Below are 21,290 nucleotides of genomic sequence, written 5' to 3' on the forward strand. Positions count from 1 at the left end.
TCCTATTTGAAGCCTGTCATCAATCTGTTAAATGCAGAGGTTCTAAATCTGAGCAAGGACGATACAGAACTGACCAAAGAGATCAAGATCAAGGTTCTTGATTACTTGAATAACAAGTACACTGACCCTGCAACAGATGAGCTGCTCTCCATGGCTACCTTTCTAGATCCAAGGTTCAAGACCAGGTACATGTCCGCTGAGAAACTGGAGGACATTAAGGTATTTATTCATTTGTTCTTGTTTTATTGCTTCAAATGTAAAGCACTTTGGGCTGCATTTTATGTATGAAAGGTGCTATACAAATAAAGTTTAATTATTTTCATTTTTTAAGGTGAGAGCTGCCTCAGAGACCGAAGCCCTCCTGGTGGAGAACACAGCCCTGGGAAAATCGTCTCTTGCAGAGGATCACACTGACAGGGAGAAAGAAGCTTCCACTGCTCATCAATCAGGCAAGAAGCCCAAGAAGAGCCTTGGGAGCTTCTTTAAGCAGACCAGCAGTGCACCTGCCTCATGTTCAGAGAGGCAGATCATTGAGCAAGAGCTGAATAGCTACATTCTGGCAACGGCAGCAGACAGCGAGTCTGATCCTTTGGAGTGGTGGCGATTTCACGGATCTAATTTTCCACGTGTGAGTTGTCTGGCAAAGAAATACTTATGCATCCCTGCCACAAGTGCCCCCTCTGAGAGGGCATTCAGCACTGGGGGCAATGTGGTGACATGTCACAGGGCAGCACTAAAGCCAGAAACAGTCAACATGCTGGTATTCCTGGCACGGAACTTGTGAAGAAAGTTCTAGTGAAGATTTGTTGATATTGTTGATAATTGATGGTTGAGGCTTGAAAGGTTTAGTTTCAAACGGTTAGTTTTTTACATATCTACGGACCGTAGCCAAAACAAACACACGTATTTGAATTTGTAATTACCTTATTTTCTTTATCTCCTGTTATTTTTTATTTAATTTTACTTAATATCTAATTTATATATATATATATATATATAGGCCTACCTACCTCATGTTTACGGAATGCATGTTTGCACAATACAAATAAAAACTTTTCAGGTCCATACGGTCCAATGCCTCACTCTTTCTGGTTATATAAGGTTCAAATACATATTTTTCCTTAACTAATATAATTTAACCAAGAAGGGATATTAAAATGTGATTCATATTTTTTTACGTCATATATCGTGATATCATATCGATATCGTCTGGACAGTGGAAAATATCGTGATATGAATTTTAGCTCATATCGCCCACCCCTACCCCCTTCTGTATACTTTCAAAGTTTGCACTTTTAATAAAAAAGCTGAAATCCTTTTTGTATTCGCCTGACTTACACAATGCAGCCTATTATTAATTCTCTAACGTGTAGTTAAATCTTTAACTCTCAGAGTTGACCCGACAGTATTTTCTCTGTTTACTGTATTACACCTGTGTAGTGGCGGTGTTCTATCATATTTCCGTGGTATGTTGGCTCTATATTGGCTCTGTGTTTACCATCGCATTGTGTTGACTTTGATCTGTATGTGTTTGCTGTGTGTGTATTGGCCTGCATGTGTTGACCTTGTCCTGTCTGTGTCTGCAGGGGCAGAGCCCCAGCTCTACGACGTGCACTTCAGCCCAGGGGACGGAGCCGTGGGCTGCCCAGAGGAGTACGATGAGGTGGGTGATGTCATTGGATATAGTCATCGCAGTCATTGGTTACAATACAGTTACTACTAGCAATATGACCACTCACACAGACTTGACTACATCAGAAAAACAGTGTGACTGACTGCACCACAGTATATGAACCCTCGACATAAAGCAGTATAATATGGGTCACGGTGGTCTAATGTGAATGTATAGCATGGTACACCACTGTGACTGCCCATTTGTAATTTATTATGGTCTTGTGTGGTCCAGTTGTGCTGTCCCCATTGTCCCTTTGCATACAGAGCTCCCAGGCTGAAGTCTCTGTGCACTCACACATCCCACAGTAATTCAGCGAGTGGCCAGCGAAGCTATCATTACCACTCCGTGAATATTCCGCATGCTGAACTTTACAGTTTGGCACCCGTCGTATGACATCTGGCTGAATTTTCACATCGTATTTTTCTTTTGACAAAATATTGAATGGTTGGAGTCTGGTTGTACTTTACACACGCATGCTATTATGTTTTTTCAGCTGCGGTGGGGGCATATCTGACATTCCTGGCTCCTCTTATGCGTGGACTTGTATATTTAAAGGGAAACTTGTTCAACTTCATATTCATCATCACCTGAAAACGGTGCATTTCTATGTTTTGTAGTAAAAAAACATAGTGGAAGATAAGTGTTTCCAATGACATCATCGGTGTGCATCGTGTGATTTTGACCAATTGTGAGTAGGCATAGCCTACTAATTGCCTGCTAATTGCTTGATGATGTCATTGGAAATATTTGTCTTTCTCAATCTTTTTTACTACAAAACATAGAACGCGCCACTTTCACATATGTTGGGGTGGTGCTGAAGATGATGAATATGAAGATTAGACCTTTTCTTTCTACTGTTATTCAGTCAGTTTGCTTCCAGCACTGTAGTATGAGTGCACTGTATCAGTCTGAGTTTGCACACTGTGTAGTTTCAGCACCCCCCGTTGGTATGGCTAATTAGTGCAGTCTGTAGTCTCAGGCAAATATACAGCAGCGGTCTGGTCAGGCCACAGGGTGTGCAGGCTTTGGCCCTAACCTAGCACTCAAACACTTAGGTCTTAGTGACTAGTTTGAATCAAGTCCAGCACCGTTTTTCAATGGACTTTCATTTGTATTACCCTCAAAAAGTTTGAGTACTTTTTTAATTTGAGTCCCACGTGGGAAACGCACCCACAACCCTGGCGTTGCAAGCGCCATGATCTACCAACTGAGCCTGTAGTAACAATAATACAACTACTAGCCTTTAGTTATTGCACACACCTCCAAAAACACAGTGAAGTGAGTTGCAGAAACGGTTTGCTTAAAATCAGTGTTGGGTCTGTCCTCTCCATGACATTGAATTAAACATTAACTGATGTATCACTACAGTATACATTTCAAAAAATTGTCCTGCCCTAAGAAATAGCGGTAGCTTTATTGGACGGAGTTTGGGGAGAGTTGGTGGTTGGTGCTTTGAAAGTCGACGCCACACCTGTGTCCCTGAACTCTGTTTTTCCCCTGGGGTCCTGGCAGTAAAGATTCCTCACTCAATGGCCACCCTGTTCTAACCCTGTTTGCTCTCAAAACAGGAGAGGTGAGGTAGCTGGGCGGAGGGCCTGCTTGCTTTGAGAAAACCAAACGCCCCACCCTCCTCCTCCTCCTCCTCCTCCTCCTCCTCCTCCTCCTCCTCCTCCTCCTCCTACTTTTCCTCTTCCTTGTCCTTCCCACTCTCAGCCAGCTTGTTTACGTCCCCAAAAAACACCCAACCAGTGCGTTGTTACCCCCCTGTCATTGTGAGAGTATCTCTCCCTGTCAATACATGGCCATTGTAGCCTAACCTCTTCTTATAAGGAAGAGATGCATTAACACAGCCAATCCAGACCCCTCTCCTCCAATGGCTCCATCTCTGGGCTTAAAGGTCCAATGCAGCCGTTTTTATCTCAATATCAAATCATTTCTGTGTTAACAATTAAAGTACCTTACTGTGATAGGTTTTTCATTAAAATGGTCAAATAAATAAATAAATGCTTTTTAGCAAAGAGCGATTTCTCAAGCAATAATTTTGCTAGGACTGTCTGGGAGTGGTCTGAATGGGTAGGGGAAAACGGAAAACTAGCTGTTATTGGCAGAGAGGTTTGGAACTCTCTTTCTTATTGGTCTATTAACTAATTTACTATCACCAGGCAGGCCAAAACTCCAGCCCACCAAAACAGGCTGACATTTCAGATAGTCTTTTTCAAACAGCGCTTACACTAAGAGGGTATCATACATTTCACAGTATCCAACCTCATAGTTTGGAAATATATATAAAACGCATGAAAGTCAAATGTTTTACTGCACTGGGCCTTTAAGGTAAACAATGAGTCAGTTAATGGCTATGCACATACAGTATATTTTTTATTTGTTATGGATCGCCATTTGCTGCTTCCAAGGCAGCAGCTACTCTTCCTGGGGTCTAGCAAAATTAAGGCAGTTATACATTTAAAAAACATTACAATACATTAATAACAGATTTTACAACATATTAAGTGTGTGCCCTCAGGCATTTACTCTACTACTACATATCTATAACACAAAATCCATGTGTACATGTGTGTATAGTGCGTGTGTGTGTATGCATGTGTCTATGTTTGTGTTGCTTCACAGTCCCCCGCTGTTCCATAAGGTGTATTTTTATCTGATTTTTAAATCTAATTTTACTGCTGGCATGAGTTACTTGATGTGGAATAGAGTTCCATGTAGTCATGGCTCTATGTAGTATATGGCCCTCTTTGTCCAATCATACAAGCCTGTGAAGATGGGTAGAACAGGCGGTGGCTTAATGATTCACCCTGTCACATTGGTCCAGGAACTAGAGACATTGAAGTAGAAAAGTTAAAGGGGACATTGCTCCCCTTTCTTTCATATGATGTTTTTACCATCAAATTCCGTGAGAGGGGTAGTTGGGGTGGTAGTGGGAGTACGGCCTGTACCGTTGCCTTCCCCTGCCCTTCGGACTCTTTCAGTCTCCAGACTCCACCCCTTTTGAGAACCGACTGGAGCTGAACTAGGTGTTGGGGATTCTGTGTTTTACACTCTTGCTTTCTGAGATTGAAAAGGAGGAAGCGCTAGGAGGGGAAATTACTGGGGGTTTCATGACAGGCCAGTCTTCCTGCCCGTGAGCCCCAGGCAGACAGCATGGTTTTGGGCATGGTGGACAGCCCTCTGGGCCCGGTTCCTCCTGGAGCTCCACACAGACAGGTATGGGAGGCTCTCCCATGAGGGCTCTCTTGCTCTGGACTCATTAAGACTCACCTGGCAGGCTCTGGTTATAGCTAAATGTCTTATGAAGTTCTATTGAGTATCTATCTGAACATTTGGATGTTTTTGTGCTTCGAGCTTAGGAAGTGAAATCTCTGTGTTAGTCAGTGTTGACTCGAGGTGTTGACACAGCAGGTTTTGCTTGGCACGGACATCTGAAACCATCTGATATGTGTTTATGCCGCATATTTTGTTTGGATGCTGCTCTAATTGGCTTTTCACCGCCACTGGCAACAGTTGAATTGTGAATATGGTCTCCTATGAGAATAGTCTTTCTTTGCTTGTTTTCTTTGAATAACTGTCAATGATTGGTGATGTCAAGTTTTTAACAGACTTCTCAAGATTGACACAATTTGGCCTCTACAATCCATAACGATCATAATTAAGCTGTGCTGCTTGGTTTCATGATATACGTAACAGCTTGTTAATCATTACCACCGTTTGTTTCTTTCCATATCTGCTCAGGATGCGTCACAGATAAACATGTTTCCTCTGGAGTCATAATTTATATCAATGAATGCTGTCAGCAAAATTATAACTAGGAAAAAGTAGGCCATAAGTCTCAACCATGTCCATTACAGCCTGTGTATGTAGTCATCAGCTCTGAACGGGGTGTTTTGATGTTGATTTGCTTTATACAGTCCACCCACACATTAGCTACTGTATGGACCTACCAGACATCATACTGCTATTTTTAGTCACCAGGAAATGATTTCTCAATTCAAATGACATCCACTTAACTCTCTTTGTGTACCAGGGCGGCAGGTAGCCTAGTGGTTTAGAGCGTTGGGCCAGTTACGGTTCGGGATCCCCGAGCTAGGTGAAAAATCTGTCGATGTGCCCTTGAGCAGGGCACTTAACCCTAATTGCTCCTGTAAGTCGCTCTGGATAAGAGCGTCTTGCTAAATAACAAAAAATGTACATACTTTAGACCACTATTGTGAAGTTATATGATTACTAACTTTGTCTTATAGGGTAACTAAAATGGTCCTATTTCCCTCCTGTAGCAGAATGAAGTGACAGACAGTGCCTACCTGGGCTCGGAGAGCACTTACAGCGAGTGTGAGACGTTCACCGACGAGGACACCGGAGCCCTGGTCCAGCCCGAGATGCACGAGGATGTGGAAACGGACAGCGGCATCGAGGCCACGCTCCACGACCCTGAGGACAGCAGCAACAGGTCAGTTCTGGCTCCCTTACGCCTCTTTACTCCATGTGGAGCGAAAGGCTGCATGGTCATTTGCAGTTTTCTCAGGACAGGCCCCTGGCCCAATAGTTAGTCCTGATCGTCACCTATAACCTTAACCGCGGCCCCTTAACTCGACCCACGTACAGTTGGCACAGCAGATATTGCGCTGTGCGAAATGCAAGACGCTCTCACACAGTCACACATAGTATCTGCCAATGTGCATGGGGTTCGCTTCGTGACTTTACAACGTGGTAGCCACGGGAACAAAACAGCGAAGAAGTTGAGCTTCGCTCTTCAGCGCTCTTAGTTGTTTGCGTAAATTGACCCACTATGCTGTTTACTTTCTGCATCTACGTCATATCGCTGAGTCCACCTTTAACCTTGAGCTAAAGTTGTAATCCCATATGTAGCGAAGTCGAGGTGAGGCAAAGGTAGGTCAAAGCTGTCCTGAATACCACCCAACCAGTCACTGCTTATCACTCAGACACCAGGGTTTGCACTGTAACACTATAGTACATATAGGCCTAAATAGTAATGGGAATTAACTAGGATAAGCCAAACTAACGCAAGCTCCAGTCATCACAGCCTCTGTATCATCAAGCCTGTATCTCGTCTTAGATTCTACAGACGGCTTGGGAGTCTATGTGGGTCACCAGACAGAGATTAAATAGAGGCAATAATAGCCACCATTGTAATGGCCCTGGGCTTGAAATACCTTTCGTCTACAGAGAGCGAAAGTCTTATCATATCAATCTAATTGAAGATGCCTTTTGTTTATGGTTTCTCCAGGGTGGTTGGTCATGGCTGCTCCTCAAGTGCATGCAGGCTCTCATGTCCCTCTAGTCTAATTACTATGGTTTGAATTGATCAGTTGACAAATTAAATAGATCATGGTATTTTCTTACTATTGGACGATTACTGTTGGCCAGATGTGTTTTGGACTCTTAGATTTGCAGTGGGACCTGTCTTCAACACATGGCAGATAGCTTGCAGGCCTAGATAAAGTGATTATTGTGATGAAATACAGCACATGGTTATTTGAGGAACAAAGCCTGGAGATCATAGTTATTTTGAGTGACGATTTTATTTATTTAGTAAGGACCAGATGGTAGAGAACAGAGATCTTAGGTCATCATCATCATTTTCAAAGGCATAATAGATCACTGACAGTTTGGAAGGAACTTGCTTATCCCACTATTAAACTACACTTGGGTTGTTGAACATTCTACCCTTGTTTTTTTGTTCTGGTGCTGCACAACATTAGAGATGACCTCACACTCAGACACAATGTAATATCCAGAGACCTTGAAGAGACAGCCATGTGAGCCCTGATCTATCCACTGAATGTTTGAGTTTGTCTTTTGGCTGACTATGAGCTTTGAGATCAGTTGATCTTCAATGGCCAAGAGTTATGTGTTGCTGCAATGATTACAGTAAGTTAATATTTTATATTGACATTTACCTGCATTTTTACCTAAACTTTTCTGGTTAGCGGAAAGCAGGCAAAATAGCATGACACCTCTTGCGTTTTGAGCTCTGTTTGTGGAGTATTGCCAACGGCCAACAAGTTCAGTTTGTTTCAAGTTAATGCTACTTTATTTGTCCCCTTAGGGCAAAAACTAGACATATTGTCCCTTCGGGCAAATACTGATAACATATTACCATTGTCTCCATGGGGCGGCGCACAATTGGTCCAGCGTCGTCCAGGGTAGGGGAGGGAATGGCCGGCAGGGGATGTAGCTCAGTTGGTAGAGCATGGCGTTTGCAATGCCAGGGTTGTGGGTTCGATTCCCACAGGGGGAGAAAAATACAATGTATGCACTAACTGTAAGTCGCTCTGGATAAGAGCGTCTGCTAAATGACTAAAAAATGTTTTTTAAAAAATGTCTTGTGCTCTTTGTCTAAGAATTTGTTTTGGTTGGGTTCTTCCACCCCTAATGATTTAATTGGGTCAATAGTTAGAATGAGGCAAAGATTATTAACTGTGGTCCCTCTGTAGTGTGTCCCAATGCCCTGTTCCTAAGATGTCAGATTAGTGCCCGCCACCTGTTTGGAACAGCCACTTGACACAGGCAGCACACTGTTCCAGATATCTCTGTCAAGAGCTTATGTGTTTAAGTGTTTGACACCTGATTGTAGAAGTTTACATCAAGTCATTTTTTATGTAGGCTACGACTGCAGTAACTTGATTTTACTTTAGGCCAGGGTTCCCCAACTGGCGGCCCGCGTGCCGAATTTGGCCCGCGGGTGACTTTATATGTTCCAAAGTATAATAGAGAGATATATTTGATCGTAACAAATGTAAGCAAGGTTTGAAATGATTATGTTTAGTCATCTTATATCTGTTTTGGCTTCAACCGGTCAATTTGCAGTCTACAAATTATTTGTAATTATGTTCCGGCCCCCTGACCATCCGCTCAAGAAAGTAGTTACTGTTTGGGGTCTGTATTCTGAGTGTATTAATGAGTTGTTTTTGCCTGTAGTGCTGGGGTCAGTCAAGAGGGAGGAGGAAGTGTAGGGGAATGAGGCCTTATCTGCTGACTGTGTAACCTGTCTCTCCGGGTAGATGACGGATCAGGGGGTGGGGTGGACCAGTTGACAGGGATGTGTTTGGACTTCCTGTCCACAGCTGAGCCTTGAATTCCAGGAAGTGTGGAGTTTGCTCTTTTTTTGCTCTTTTCCTTTTTTTCTGGCGAGGGCCCCATCTTCCCGCTCCCTGCCACCTCTTTCCTTCATGCTGATGGAAAGCCCGGCCGGCAGACACTTCCACTTTCTCCTGTTTCAGCAGTCCTGCACTATCAGCGGTTTGGCAGGAATTATGGAAGGTCGTCCCCTGACTCACCAGGGCTGAACTTCCCCCGAAATAAAAGACTTTAAGTACATTTTGACCTTTCGCTGGGCTGAATTGTGTTGACACATTTTGAATAGAAATGTATTCCACTGCCAAACGGCAAAGTCTATCCAACATCCATTTTCTACTCTGCTATGTCAGATCATGCCCCTGTTACTCTTCACATACAGGTGTTTTCTTATACAACTTTCTAGATTTAGCTTGTTGTGGCTATCTCAGGCCTCACCTATCCATTCTTCCTTGAGACAGATTCCTCTGCATTTCAGCTCAGTTCCTTCTTTGAGTTCCATATTTCCTGTGTTGAATTGCCCTGTCTGTCACTGATGGGTCAGAAGATCACAGCAGGTGAATTACAAAAACCAACCACAACCATTTTGAGTTGATGTCACTGTGAAAAGGTTTACAATTGGTGGCAGCGGTGGGATCACAACAGTCCCGTTTGACCATCAGAGGTAAAGATAATTATATAACAATCAGATGTGCTACTCTAAAATTATAAATTGGCTTCATGAAAGCAATTGTTATACAGCAGGCCTATGTGTGTATCTCACATCATATTCCACTGGAGTCCACTGGAATCAAGTGATGGCTCCCATGATGATCCTGCCCCATAAAAATATTTTAAGCGAATCAGCACAATAACAACACACTCCCACCTCCCTGTCATGTGCTCTTGGATAAAGACCTAGACGAATTTCCTATTCCTACACACGATGACTCAACACTGTCAGTAACGTTTAACAAAAGGGCCTTTAAGCTTTGGTTTTTCAACACCTCTTAGTAGTTTCTGTGGCCCAGGAGACGGCCATTACATGTATGAGTCTATGCTCTTGGCTGAGGATTAGGAGTTTAACAGGATTACCCACCCCCAGCCCATCCGCCCATCGTGTCCTACCCCAACACTACCTCACTCGGCTGGGCCCGGGCCAGTCACCGCGCCTGCCTGGTGCCCCTGCTTAGCCCTTAATCTTATTAACCCTCAGCCACTCACAGCCTGCCTCCCCATCTTGCCTCCAGTCTATGGGGAAGAGCCCATGGTAACAGGGGACAACCGACGGGTCACTTGTGAGGACTGATCATTTGTGGTTACAGACTGTGACAAATACTTTTTAGTCGACCAAGTTGGTGGTAACTTATTAAACGTGCAAGGAAAGAAGAGTGTGCAACTATCAGTAACATTTTCTGGGCACCATGGACTGATCCCTTGAGTGGACAAGGTCTTTGGGATCGTCTCCTAACTGAAGAACTGGGCAGTACTACTCTTGGGTTGGTGTAACCAGTGAGTGTTCAGGATTCCGCTCTGGTTGGCTGGAGGTCGTCTGTCTCCAGTTGCTCCAAGGTTGAGACGCGGTGGCAGCGGACGGCGTTTGAAGATGCGGTCTCTCTCCTCACCTGCCCTCCATGTGCGGGACCTTACTAGGGACCTCAGTGTTGGGCTGAGTAGTGGGTAAGTGGGTCCGAATGTTGGGTTGAGTTGCTAGTCAAATATGTTGAGATTTTGAGTGCTATGTTAAAGTGTTCAAGTGTTAGCTTGTTACAAGTATTGTGCTGAGTCGGTGTTAATTGTTTTTTAATGTTGAGTTGAGCGAGGCTAAAGTGTATCTGAAGTGGATGGGTCTGTGGGATCAGTGACCAAGTGCAGGATACCGTGTCGGTGGTTAGCGTAAAGTGAATTTGAGGGTAGGATTGAGTGGGTTATAAGTCTGTTGACTCTGTACTTGTAAACACAAGAAATAGAACTAGGCTTTGTCTTTGGATGACAGCAACCCTTGGAATGGGGCTGAGGTGGAAATCCTGTGTGTATGTAGCTACACTCCAGCCACCCTTCATGTCCTGTGGGGTACAAAGGAAAGTCTGGCTATCTAATACCCTTTCCAGTTACAGAACGCAAGGCCACTGTACTGTATATCAGCTGAACTCAGGTGAACCTACCAGTTTAGCCATCGCAGACAAGCCAAACATGTCTATTTTGGTGGCTAAACATGGCTAACTTTAGCTTTCTATTTATTTGTGTGAAAGTTAGCCTGCTAATTTTAAACTTGATGAGAAGCTTCGCCCTGTTTCGTCTCAATTAAGGTCACCTCTTAAGCTTACCCTACATAGAACCCAGTGAAAGCTCCACTCTCATGCAGCGAGTATAGCTAGACATCAGCTTTACATTGCCGGTGGACCACAAACATTAAATGTGCTTCATTTCGACCAATGAGTCTGTAGGATTAATGAATTAGCAGATTACCGTTAAAACCAATTGATTTTCAAACTTGTCCAGATTGCTGGGCACTTTGCAGGGCTGTCTTAATCTGTGATGCCAAATACTCTATTCGTAGGATTCAGGCTAGTTGCTTTCCAGGCGTCTCAGTTCAACACAAACGGTGTGCTAAACTCTGCATATAGAACTTGGAACGTATCCACACTCTTACTGTAATAGTTTAGCGCTTCTAATTTGGTTGAAGCCGTGTTAAAATAGATCCTCCATGTTAGGTCAGGATGCCACTGTGGTCTGTAGGTGAAGGAACCCAGATCTGTTTTTACAGATAGTCAGGTATAAAAACGTAACTCTAGCCCTAACTTTAGCCTGTAAATGAGTTTGTACACAATTTAAAGAACAAACGCACATACAGCCATAGAACCACAAACCATGAGTAGGTCTCACGCCAGTAAACTGCCAATCAAGAATTTTCTGGCATTTCTACCCCTGACACCATTGATACAGACACCAATACCTGCATAAAGTTGGGTAAATGTAGAAAAAATACCTCTATGTGAACGTGGCTATATGCAATCCCTGTGTGTGAATTCTTCCTCCTATTTTTCTCTCTCTCTCTTTTTTATACACGCTCATCCCTCCTTTCTCTGTCCCTCAGGTTCTCCCTGAGCTCTGAGCTGCACAGCCACACCCTGGTGACAGTGATTGGCGGGGAGGAGGAACACTTTGAGGACTTTGGGGAGAGCAACACCTCGGAGCTGCTGCTGGACACCACCGAGGAGGGAACCGAGGGAGAGGGGGACTCGTCCCACCTCCAGACCCCCGACCAGAACAACTGCTCCTCCCTGCTACTCTCTCCCAGGTACGGACCACCCTAAAGAACAGCGCCCAGTCTATAGCCCACACTCAGTCAGGGTCCAACTGAGCACTCAAAGTAAGACTGTGACTGAGCAGTTGTGTCGTGTAGGCTATGTTTTTAAGTGCCACTAATCAGTTCAAAACGCTGACGTGTCGGATGAAGGTCACCCACAGTAGCTGCCACATTGTTACCAACAATAACATTACTTTATCCTAGGGTACCGTCAAACACACAGTGTAGATGTTAGTAGTCTTCGTCATTGGCTCCTGTCAGGGAGCAGGGAAAGCGTTGTCTTGCTGGATAGAGTAGCAGGGTAGATTTAGTCTGACTCTACATTCTCAGCTGCAGTTTCCTAGCCACAACCTTCCCTGGTGCTGTTATAAGCAGACTGACTGGCTGTATGTTTGGAAAGACTGGAGGTCAAACATTGATAAGAACTCTCTGGAGACCTCCTTTCCATTCCACCCCCACTGCCTCCTGCTCCTGAAGGACGAGATAAAAGGGAACAAGGTTAAAGTTCACTTACTTACAACTCTTCCTGTTGCTGCTTACTCTTTTATTAAAACATCTGTTGAGGTAGAGCTACTGCACACCAAATGCTTACACATATCCAGTCATCAAGGAGAGATAGAACCGAGCATGTTTATTGAATGGAATTCAGCCAAAACGGAGAGTTACAGGCTTTCCATAGGCTCGCTAACAACGCTGGGGTTTGAGCCAGCCAGTATGGACTGCTTTAAGTGTGTCTCACCTGACCACACATGAACACTCAGTCCCCTCTCACTTTCCTCTGACACAGTACTGCTCTGCCTGAACACTCCTGAGCACTTCCTCTCCTCTTTTTCTGCACTCGCTCCACCCCCTCCTTCTCCTACACTCTGTTTTCACTAAGACACTAAGCCGGATAATGCATAATTCCCATTTGGGTGATATTTTCCCTATCTTTCATTCCTGTAAGTTCTTAGCCAGCTAACTGCCTAGCTTTTCTCGGTCACAATATGGAAATAAGCTGGCCTAAATGGATTGGCTTTAATGATTCCTTCCGAGTTACCAGTAATACTAAACCCCCCCCCCCCCCCTTTGGTAATTCAACCTTACAACCGTAAATTCCTTCCAACTAAAATGAATGGGCACTAGGGTAGTTTGAAAGAGTCCATTGTGATTCATAGTGTGTTGCAGGAGCATTGTGGTTAGTGCAGTAGTGTATGTGGTGATGCCGAGAGACGTACTACTGATCAGAGCTGAAGTGTAAAATTGCTCTGACCCTCTGCACACTGATGTGTGTAAACACACACCTCTTGGACGCACAGGATGCTAACCACTCTCCTCATCTTACTAGACACACACACACACACCTAGACGGTACACTGCTGCTCCGCTGCCACTGTGTCTACAAACACACCCTACTGCAGCTGTAACTGCACAGAAGTGTCCTTCATTACAAGCTAGCCAGCAGAAAATGCCTGAGACGGCACAGCAGTGATTCACAGGAACCTATGACCACCTCGAGACACACACGCCACACGTACAGGAATCGGAGCCAGCCTATTGCAAAACACAGACGAGATGCACTCTCTGAATAAATAATCAGCCAGAAAAGGTGATGTGAGGAGAGGCTGCAGCGCCAAACACACTTAAGTTAACTATTGATGTTTGTTTGTGTGCTAGGAATAGCGACGCAGGTTTTGTTTTGTTCAAGTGAACTGAATATGAACCTCACTGCAGCTCCTCGGAGCCAAGTCACTAAAGTAATACATGAATGTACATATAAAGGTGTGCCCAATGACAGTAGCCCTTTCGTTGAAGGGACAGGAAGAACCCTTGGTTGGAACAGCGCTCTTAGACGGAATCCGTCCTTTCAGTGAACTCCACAGCCCAATTACTCACAAAGTTTCCCTTTTCACAAACTCTCATAATCCTGCACTCTTGATCCCCAAAGCTTCCTCTTCTCCATCACGGTGCACCCCACTTTTCCGTCACTCACTCCCCTTCTCCTCCTTTCCTCCTCTCTTTCTCTCCCCAGCACCCCCACTACTCTCCCTGACAGCTTTCAGAGCTTCCTCAGGGAGGAGGCACTGGATTTTTTCTGTAACCAATGTCACAAACAAATCTCTCGCCTGGAGGACCTTTCCACTCGCCTCAATTTCCTAGAGATGAATAGGTAACACTCCCCACCACCACTAAGGTTATCCCGTGTGTGTGTGTGTGTGTGTGTGTGTGTGTATTGCCGTGTTGACTAGGTAACACACACTGCTCTCGTTCTCTGTGCGTGTGCTGTCCTGTTGTGTTTAGTTTGTAAGATGCACACACGTGTGTTTAATACTGTCAAATAGACAGACACATGCACAGAGTTTGACAGTGTTTGTGTGTATGTTTTTGAATAGGTCGTCACACACATCTCACGCCACTCATCTTGACTCTTCAGTGCACGTTTGTGTGTGAGTTAGAGTTTGGCTTGACTTGTCTTTGGGGAGAACCTCTCACTCAAACTCAAGCTTGCTCATGGTGTCTGGGCTGTAGCGATATAAATCAGGTTTGTAAGGTTGTTAGTCGATGTTCGTAAAGGTGAGTTAGGTGGACCGTTGTGCTTTGCTCTAGCTGTTAGTGCCAGGTGGCCAACAGAAGGTTTTCCCAGAGTTCCCATTGCTCATATCAGTGCATGCCTTATGAGTTTCATGCATACATATATCGCATCCTGTCAAGGACCTGGAAACAATTCCATGTGTGCAGTGACAAACGTTGCAACAACAACAAAAAAATGCTAAACCTGAATTAACTTCCAGGTGATTGACGTCATTGGCAGTGGTGTATGGCTTAGGTCATTGCTCTCATATTCCATTTAAAGTACTCATTCCATTGCAACCTTACAAATGGACTGAATCATCTTGTACCTGTTCAAGCATGAGTGCTGATGGGGAAAAACTAACCTTTTTAGCCAATGCACATGCTTTTGTGTCTGGGCTGTGTTCATTAGGCACCAAACAGATGAAAATGGACTGAAACAGGGAGTGACTAGGCCTACCTCATAGACTTGTCCAATAAAAAAACACGCATTTTTGTTTTCTGTTGCATTTCAAATGTGTGTGTTTTTATTGCTGTGGTGTGTGTGCAGACGTGCATGTGAACATGTACCGTACTTCAGGATCCTATGCTCCTATGCTCCCGGTATGACAACCTCTTTATCCCTCTGAGTTTTGGAACGAGGGGTGAGTGGGTAGGGAGGAAGGACACCAGGAGACAGACGTTGTCTCTTTCAACTGTTCTTTCTCTCGTCTTGACTGGTTTCCTGTTGTTCCACCCCCCCATTCAGCTCCAGCAAGAGGCTGTCCAGCAAGAAGGTAGCACGGTAGGTCAAAATGAGTTAGTTTAATGAATTCAGTAGAATATTATTTTAGATTGAATGTGAAAATATGGTGGATTTTGACAAACGCAACAAGCTATCCTGACTTAGCGTGAAACTGTATAGTGAAAGCTTTCCAGGACGGAACAGTTTTGAGCTGCTTTCTTTATCACAAACATGTATTTATTCTCCGGCGTTTTAAAGACACCTCCTCCAGAACAGCTCCCTGACGCTGGACAGCATGAGCGAGCTGTCGCGGGACATACTGGACCTGGCCGACACCGACATCACTGACAAGGTCAGAGTTCAACATCACAACACAGCCATCATAAGATTATACAGCATCATACCGAGTTTAGCAACAGTGCCAAACAGCATTATACAGCACTGTATGTCAATGGAAAGAAAGAGTTCCGTGTCAAACAACACAATATCACCATGTCATACACTGTATCATACACTGTTGGGTTTAGAGCTTGAAAGAAAGGCATTTCACTGTACCTGTGCATGTGACATTAAAACTTGAAACCACTGAACATGAAATAAAAAAGATCATCCAGTTCTCAATGGCATCGCTTAAATGCCACAATGCACCGGTCAATTCCACACAGTGTTGTGCCACAGAACACCTTGGAAAGACTTGGAAGAGTCGCCCCCCCCATTGTGGGCTAAAAGAGATCCTAATAAACAAACACTGCTTTGTGCTAACCCTCACCCCGTCCTCCTCCCAGGTGCTCCTGCTGGAGCGTCGCGTGGCGGAGCTGGAGAAGGACTCGGAGGCCAGCGGGGAGCAACACGCGCGCCTCCGCCAGGAGAACCTGCAGCTGGTGCACCGGGCCAACGCCCTGGAGGAGCAGCTCAAGGAGCAGGAGCTCCGCGCCGAGGACCACCTGCACCAGGAGACCCGCCGCCACAAGGACGCCCTCACCAAGCTGGAGCGGGAGAGGGGCCTGGAGCTGGAGAACCTGCAGGCTAGGTATGTGGGGGGTGGGTATGTGTCTGGTAAGACGAGGAGAGTGGTTATCATCCTGTGCGTAGCATCCTGTGAGGTCTGTGTTTGTGGGGGGGGGGGGGTCAGAGCAATTTTTCACTTCAGCTCTGCCCAGGTGTGTGTGTGTGTGTGTGTGTGTGTGTGTAGCAAGGGTGGCCAGCTGGTGTGCCTGCCTGGTGCATAGGCCTTTAGAGGCTGTGATTGTCAACACTGCTCCATTGACTGTGTCGGTCAGTGACATTGTGGGGCTTCACTGCCACCTACTGGTCTACAGCTGATTCAAAGCTTGATGATGAGTTGGTTATTTGAATCAGCTGTGTAGTGCTAGGGCAAAAACCGTGAACCCAGGGGGGGCCCCAGGACCAGGTTTGGGAAACCCTGGTCTAGAGTACCACAACCCTCCCAAAGCCTTTGATCCCAAAGCTGTTTCTCTCAGTAGAGTAGACATGTAATGTAACAGGTAGCCGCCAAAATAAAGGAAACACTTGAGTAAATGAGTGTTCTGGCAGCTCTGTTATGGTGTGCATTTTCCTGGCATGGTTTAGGTCTACTCAAGGTAAACGTAAATAAATACACTGCCATTCTGAGGGATCACCTTCAACCTATGGTGAATCATTTCTATCAAGATGGAAGTTTCTTCCAGGATGACAATGCCCCCATCAACAGGGCACGAGTGGTCACTGAAATGGTTTGATGAGCATGAAAACGATGGAAACCATATGCCATGTCCGACTCAGTCACCAGATCTCAAACCAATTGAACACTGGAGTGGCCCCTGAGACAGCAATTTCCACCACCATCAACCAAAAACAAATATAGAATTTCTCATGGAAGAATGGTGTGGCATCCCTCCAATAGAGTTCCAGACACTTGTAGAATCTATGCCAAGGCGCACTGAAGCTGTTCTGGCGGCTCATGGTGGCCCAACGCCCTATTAAGACACTTTATGTTGGTGTTTCCTTTATTTTGGCAGTTACCTGTAGGTGTCACAGCAGGTCAGTTGTTGCCTGACTACCAAGACTCCTTGCTTCGGCCAAAAGCCACGCCCACGGACGTTAGTTTCTTCTCCGCAATGAGTCTGGATCTGAGTACCTCCCTGACCCTTCACCAAATGCGAACACGTTCGGGGCCGGCTGATTGGTCCAGAAACCGATGGGTTGGGCCAGAGCCAGAACACACGTGGGTAAAGCGGCGTTTTGAAAATATGTCATTGGCTTTGATAGTTTGATTGGTTAGAGACGATCCGATCGCTGATGACTTTGTTTTGTACAACACCCCTCGTGCCCCTCGTCACCACAAACGACTTCAATGATGGCAGTCTCAGACTAAAGTATGTAGCGAACGACAGAGCAGCTAGGGCGTCAGGCTAGGTCAGCTGTACTGTACTGTATCTCCTCAGCTGTGAATGTGTCAGTGTGTGGAACAGAATGTTTAATTGAATTTGTTGAATGAATGATTTGAATAGATTGAATTGGGGGTTGTCAAATGTGTACCGTGGCTATATGTAATCGAACTGTGCTGTTTTCTGCCCTAGGCTGCAGCAGCTAGATGAGGAGAACAGTGAGCTGAGGTCCTGTGTGCCCTGTTACCGCGCCAACATCGAGAGACTAGAGGAGGTAAGAGCACTGTCTTCTCTCCTCCTCCCTTTCCTCTCCTTCCACCTCCCTATCCCCTCCAGTTTCCTTCTCTTCCCCCATCTCTCCTTTCTCTTCCTTCCAATCCCTTATCTGTTTACCTCTTCTCTCCATCCACCTCAACCCCCATTTCCCAAGTTTCCTTCCCTCCCACTCATCTGTCCTTTCTCTTCCCTCCCATACCTTATCTATGTATCTCTCCTCTCATCCCTCCTTCCTCTTGTTCGCCCATCAGGAGAAGAGGAAGTTGGAGGACGAGGTGGAGGACGTGACGGAGCGGCTGAACGAGGAGCTGGAAACCCGGAGGAAGACTACCGACAAGTTGACCCATGAGCGCCACCAGAACCAGAAGGAAAAGGAGCACACGCAGGAGGTGAGAGGTCACGAGGTGACACCTGACTCTGAATACACGTCAAATGTGGAGGGCTGTCCGTCATTTAGTTTTGGTCTGTCAATGAGTAGGATTAGGGTTCCTTTTGGCTTTTCGTTATTTCTCAGCTGCTGGGTAGAAAATGTATAAAAACCTTTATTTTTATTTTTCAACCAACCCCTCCAACGGTTGGTGACTAGTTGCTCTTGCAGAATAGACTATCTCTCTCTAACAGCGGTCTTTCTCTCTCTCTCTCTCCCCCCCCCCTCCCCCTTCTCTCCCTCCACCAGCTGATTGAGGACCTGCGGAAGCAGCTGGAGCACCTGCAGCTGTACAAGCTGGAGGCGGAGGCTAGGAGAGGGCGCTCTCCCAGCGCCGGGCTGCAGGAGTACCAGAGCCGCACCCGCGAGGCCGAGCTGGAGCAGGAGATCCGACGCCTCAAGCAGGACAACCGCAGTCTGAAGGAGCAGAACGACGAACTGAACGGCCAGATCATCAACCTGAGCATCCAGGGAGCCAAGAACCTGGTGACGGCCTCCTTCTCCGAGTCACTGGCCGCCGAGATCAACTCTGTGTCCCGGGGAGAGGTGAGTCACAATATAGATAGATACATGTATACAGTAGATACACATAGATATACAGGCCATAGATATACAGGCCATAGATATACAGTGAAGGCGATGCATTGATGTAAAGGTCATAAATATATGTCCACGTCCATTATCTCAGTAGCTAGGTTTCCATCCAATTGGCGACAGATTTTCATGCAAATATTCTACAATCCACAAAGCTACATAAAAAATGCACATTTTCCTGCCGGAGATGTGTTTCCATATAATTAAGTTGATGCAGAGAAAAGTATGTGCGTGATTGACGTTGTGCACATAAAAATAACTTTTGCAGTTAAATTCCCATGTACCTAATAAAAAATACAAGTTAAATGGGTTTCGATGGCATGTTCAACTCTGCTGATTTTTGTCACCAAAAATGTTGCGTTATATAGCGAATGTGCCCACTTTGGTATTGGCACATGCGCTCTAACCAAGAGCTTGCGGGTATAGCCTACATGACGAGATTATTATGGACAAAAGGACAGAGCGAGATTATTTTAATTTGTCAAATGGCAGCCAAGCATCGATCTTCATGTCACTAGAATAAGACCCTCAATATTTATTGGAAAGCAGCATCAAGCTCATCACCGTGCACTTTCACCACCCTGTGAAGTTCATCATAACTTATTTCATGTGTAGCCTAATAAACTGCATGCTTTCCCGCGTCGTAGAGGGAGGACCACACGTCATCGCGTGACTCCAACTTTGCTTTGATAAAATGGTTATTATATCAATATTTGTGCATAAAAGTGTTTCTACTGCCATTTTTCGCATAATTAATTTTACTGACACAAAAAGATCCCACCTTATCTAGCGTATTTTGTTTTGTTGACATCTGGAAAGTTTACTGACAAATTTGCTGTTTTCATCAGGCCTGTCGTGACATTTTTACTCGCATAAAAAGGTTGGATGGAAATGTGGTTAGTGAGACTAACCTTGATGAATAAAGGTGGAATAAAATACATTTCTTAAGACTCCTGGTGCCCATATTGTGGCCCCATCAAAATTCGGAATCTTAAACATATATTTTGCTGAACTCTATATTGTATATCTTGTTGTCCCTTTTTACCATCTTGAATAATTGTTCAGTGCAAATGAAAAGGTCACTAAGTTACTATCCTTGTAAACATTAGATCTGTTTTGTTTTTTTGCAGTTGATGGAGGCCATCCGCAAGCAGGAGGACGTCAACTTCCGACTACAGGACTACATCGACCGCATCATCGTGGCCATCATGGAGTCCAACCCCTCCATGCTGGAAGTCAAGTAGAGGTGGCCATCTTGGAATAGGGCAGCCTGACGGCCTCTCCGCCTCACTGGACTGCCATACTGGGAGAGACTGGCTAAACACTTAAAGACTGGCTACTGAGACTGACCACAGAGAGAGATATACCTATTGAACTATATTAGGTGGAAGAAAGCACTCCAATTACCCTTAAAGAAGATTTAAAAGAAGATTAAAAAAGATTATTTTTTTGTCACTGTTGATGGCTGTTGTCTATGAGAAAATAAGCTACATGGTTTAACGTCCCTGGGATTTGAGCTTTGCTTTGTGTGTGTGTGTGTGTCTGTTCCCCATGTCTACAGTAGGCTTTGGTTCTAATGACTTCCCTGTATTTGGGTAGAGGGACCTGAGTTTTCCTTGTTTGTCTGAAGTTGTGTGTGCCTATGTGATTTCTCTGAGGAACCCTTGGACTCCATGGAAGACCTGGTTAACATGTCACTGTCCCCTTAAATATATTTTCGGCAATGAAATCTTATGAGCCCCAATGCTAGCATGATTCTGAAGCGTATTGTCCTTGCACTACATATCAGCCCATACCATCTTTCACCATGAGCTCAGTAAATGAACTCCTGGGGTGTTTGGGAGCGTTCTCCTGTATCACACTGAACAATGTTTAATCCACATTTAAACCGTATGTTGCACTGGTCAGGAGACGAGGTCAGATGAAGTTGACCCTGGCTGCTCTCTTGAACACAGACTTGCGGTGCCGCCTACTACATAAACCGTGTCATGTTTGCAGTGTAAATCTTTATCCTGGTTTGTCTTTTGACTTGGATTATATTCCCAGTGTGAGTTTAGGCAACCCAGGTGAGGGACATTTCCTGGGGTAGAGGACAAGAAATGCCCTGAGGGTTAGTGTGTGTGTGTGTGTGTGTGTGTGTGTGTGTGTGTGTGTGTGTGTGTGTGTGTGGTGTTTTACATTCCTTTGTGTTACTTGCAATACTTTGTTTTGAAAAAAAGGTTTAGTGACTACAATAACAGTAACACAAATGACATGTTCAT

The 21,290-nt window shown here is 45.0% G+C and overlaps 1 protein-coding gene across 2 annotated transcripts in view; it reads left to right on the forward strand.

Annotated features, from left to right (window-relative positions):
* LOC311136284 (rab11 family-interacting protein 3-like) overlaps positions 1-20,450 on the forward strand; it is a 50,492-nt gene extending 30,042 nt beyond the window's left edge. The window contains exons 3-12 of one of the 2 annotated variants that reach the window (XM_084170415.1): positions 1,587-1,663; positions 5,962-6,134; positions 11,859-12,062; positions 15,370-15,405; positions 15,604-15,697; positions 16,131-16,375; positions 17,925-18,006; positions 18,260-18,397; positions 18,685-18,981; positions 20,160-20,450. In XM_084170415.1, coding sequence (XP_084026541.1) covers positions 1,587-1,663; positions 5,962-6,134; positions 11,859-12,062; positions 15,370-15,405; positions 15,604-15,697; positions 16,131-16,375; positions 17,925-18,006; positions 18,260-18,397; positions 18,685-18,981; positions 20,160-20,273 — 1,460 coding nt within the window. In that variant the 3' untranslated portion in view covers positions 20,274-20,450. Of the gene's footprint in view, positions 1-1,586; positions 1,664-4,751; positions 4,895-5,961; positions 6,135-11,858; positions 12,063-15,369; positions 15,406-15,603; positions 15,698-16,130; positions 16,376-17,924; positions 18,007-18,259; positions 18,398-18,684; positions 18,982-20,159 lie in introns of those variants that run through there. The other variant, XM_084170416.1, reaches the window with a different exon arrangement.
* The last annotated feature ends 840 nt before the right edge of the window (positions 20,451-21,290 follow it).

The sequence above is a fragment of the Coregonus lavaretus genome (assembly GCF_964263955.1).
Source record: "Coregonus lavaretus genome assembly, chromosome: 1".
Classification (NCBI taxonomy): domain Eukaryota; kingdom Metazoa; phylum Chordata; class Actinopteri; order Salmoniformes; family Salmonidae; genus Coregonus; species Coregonus lavaretus.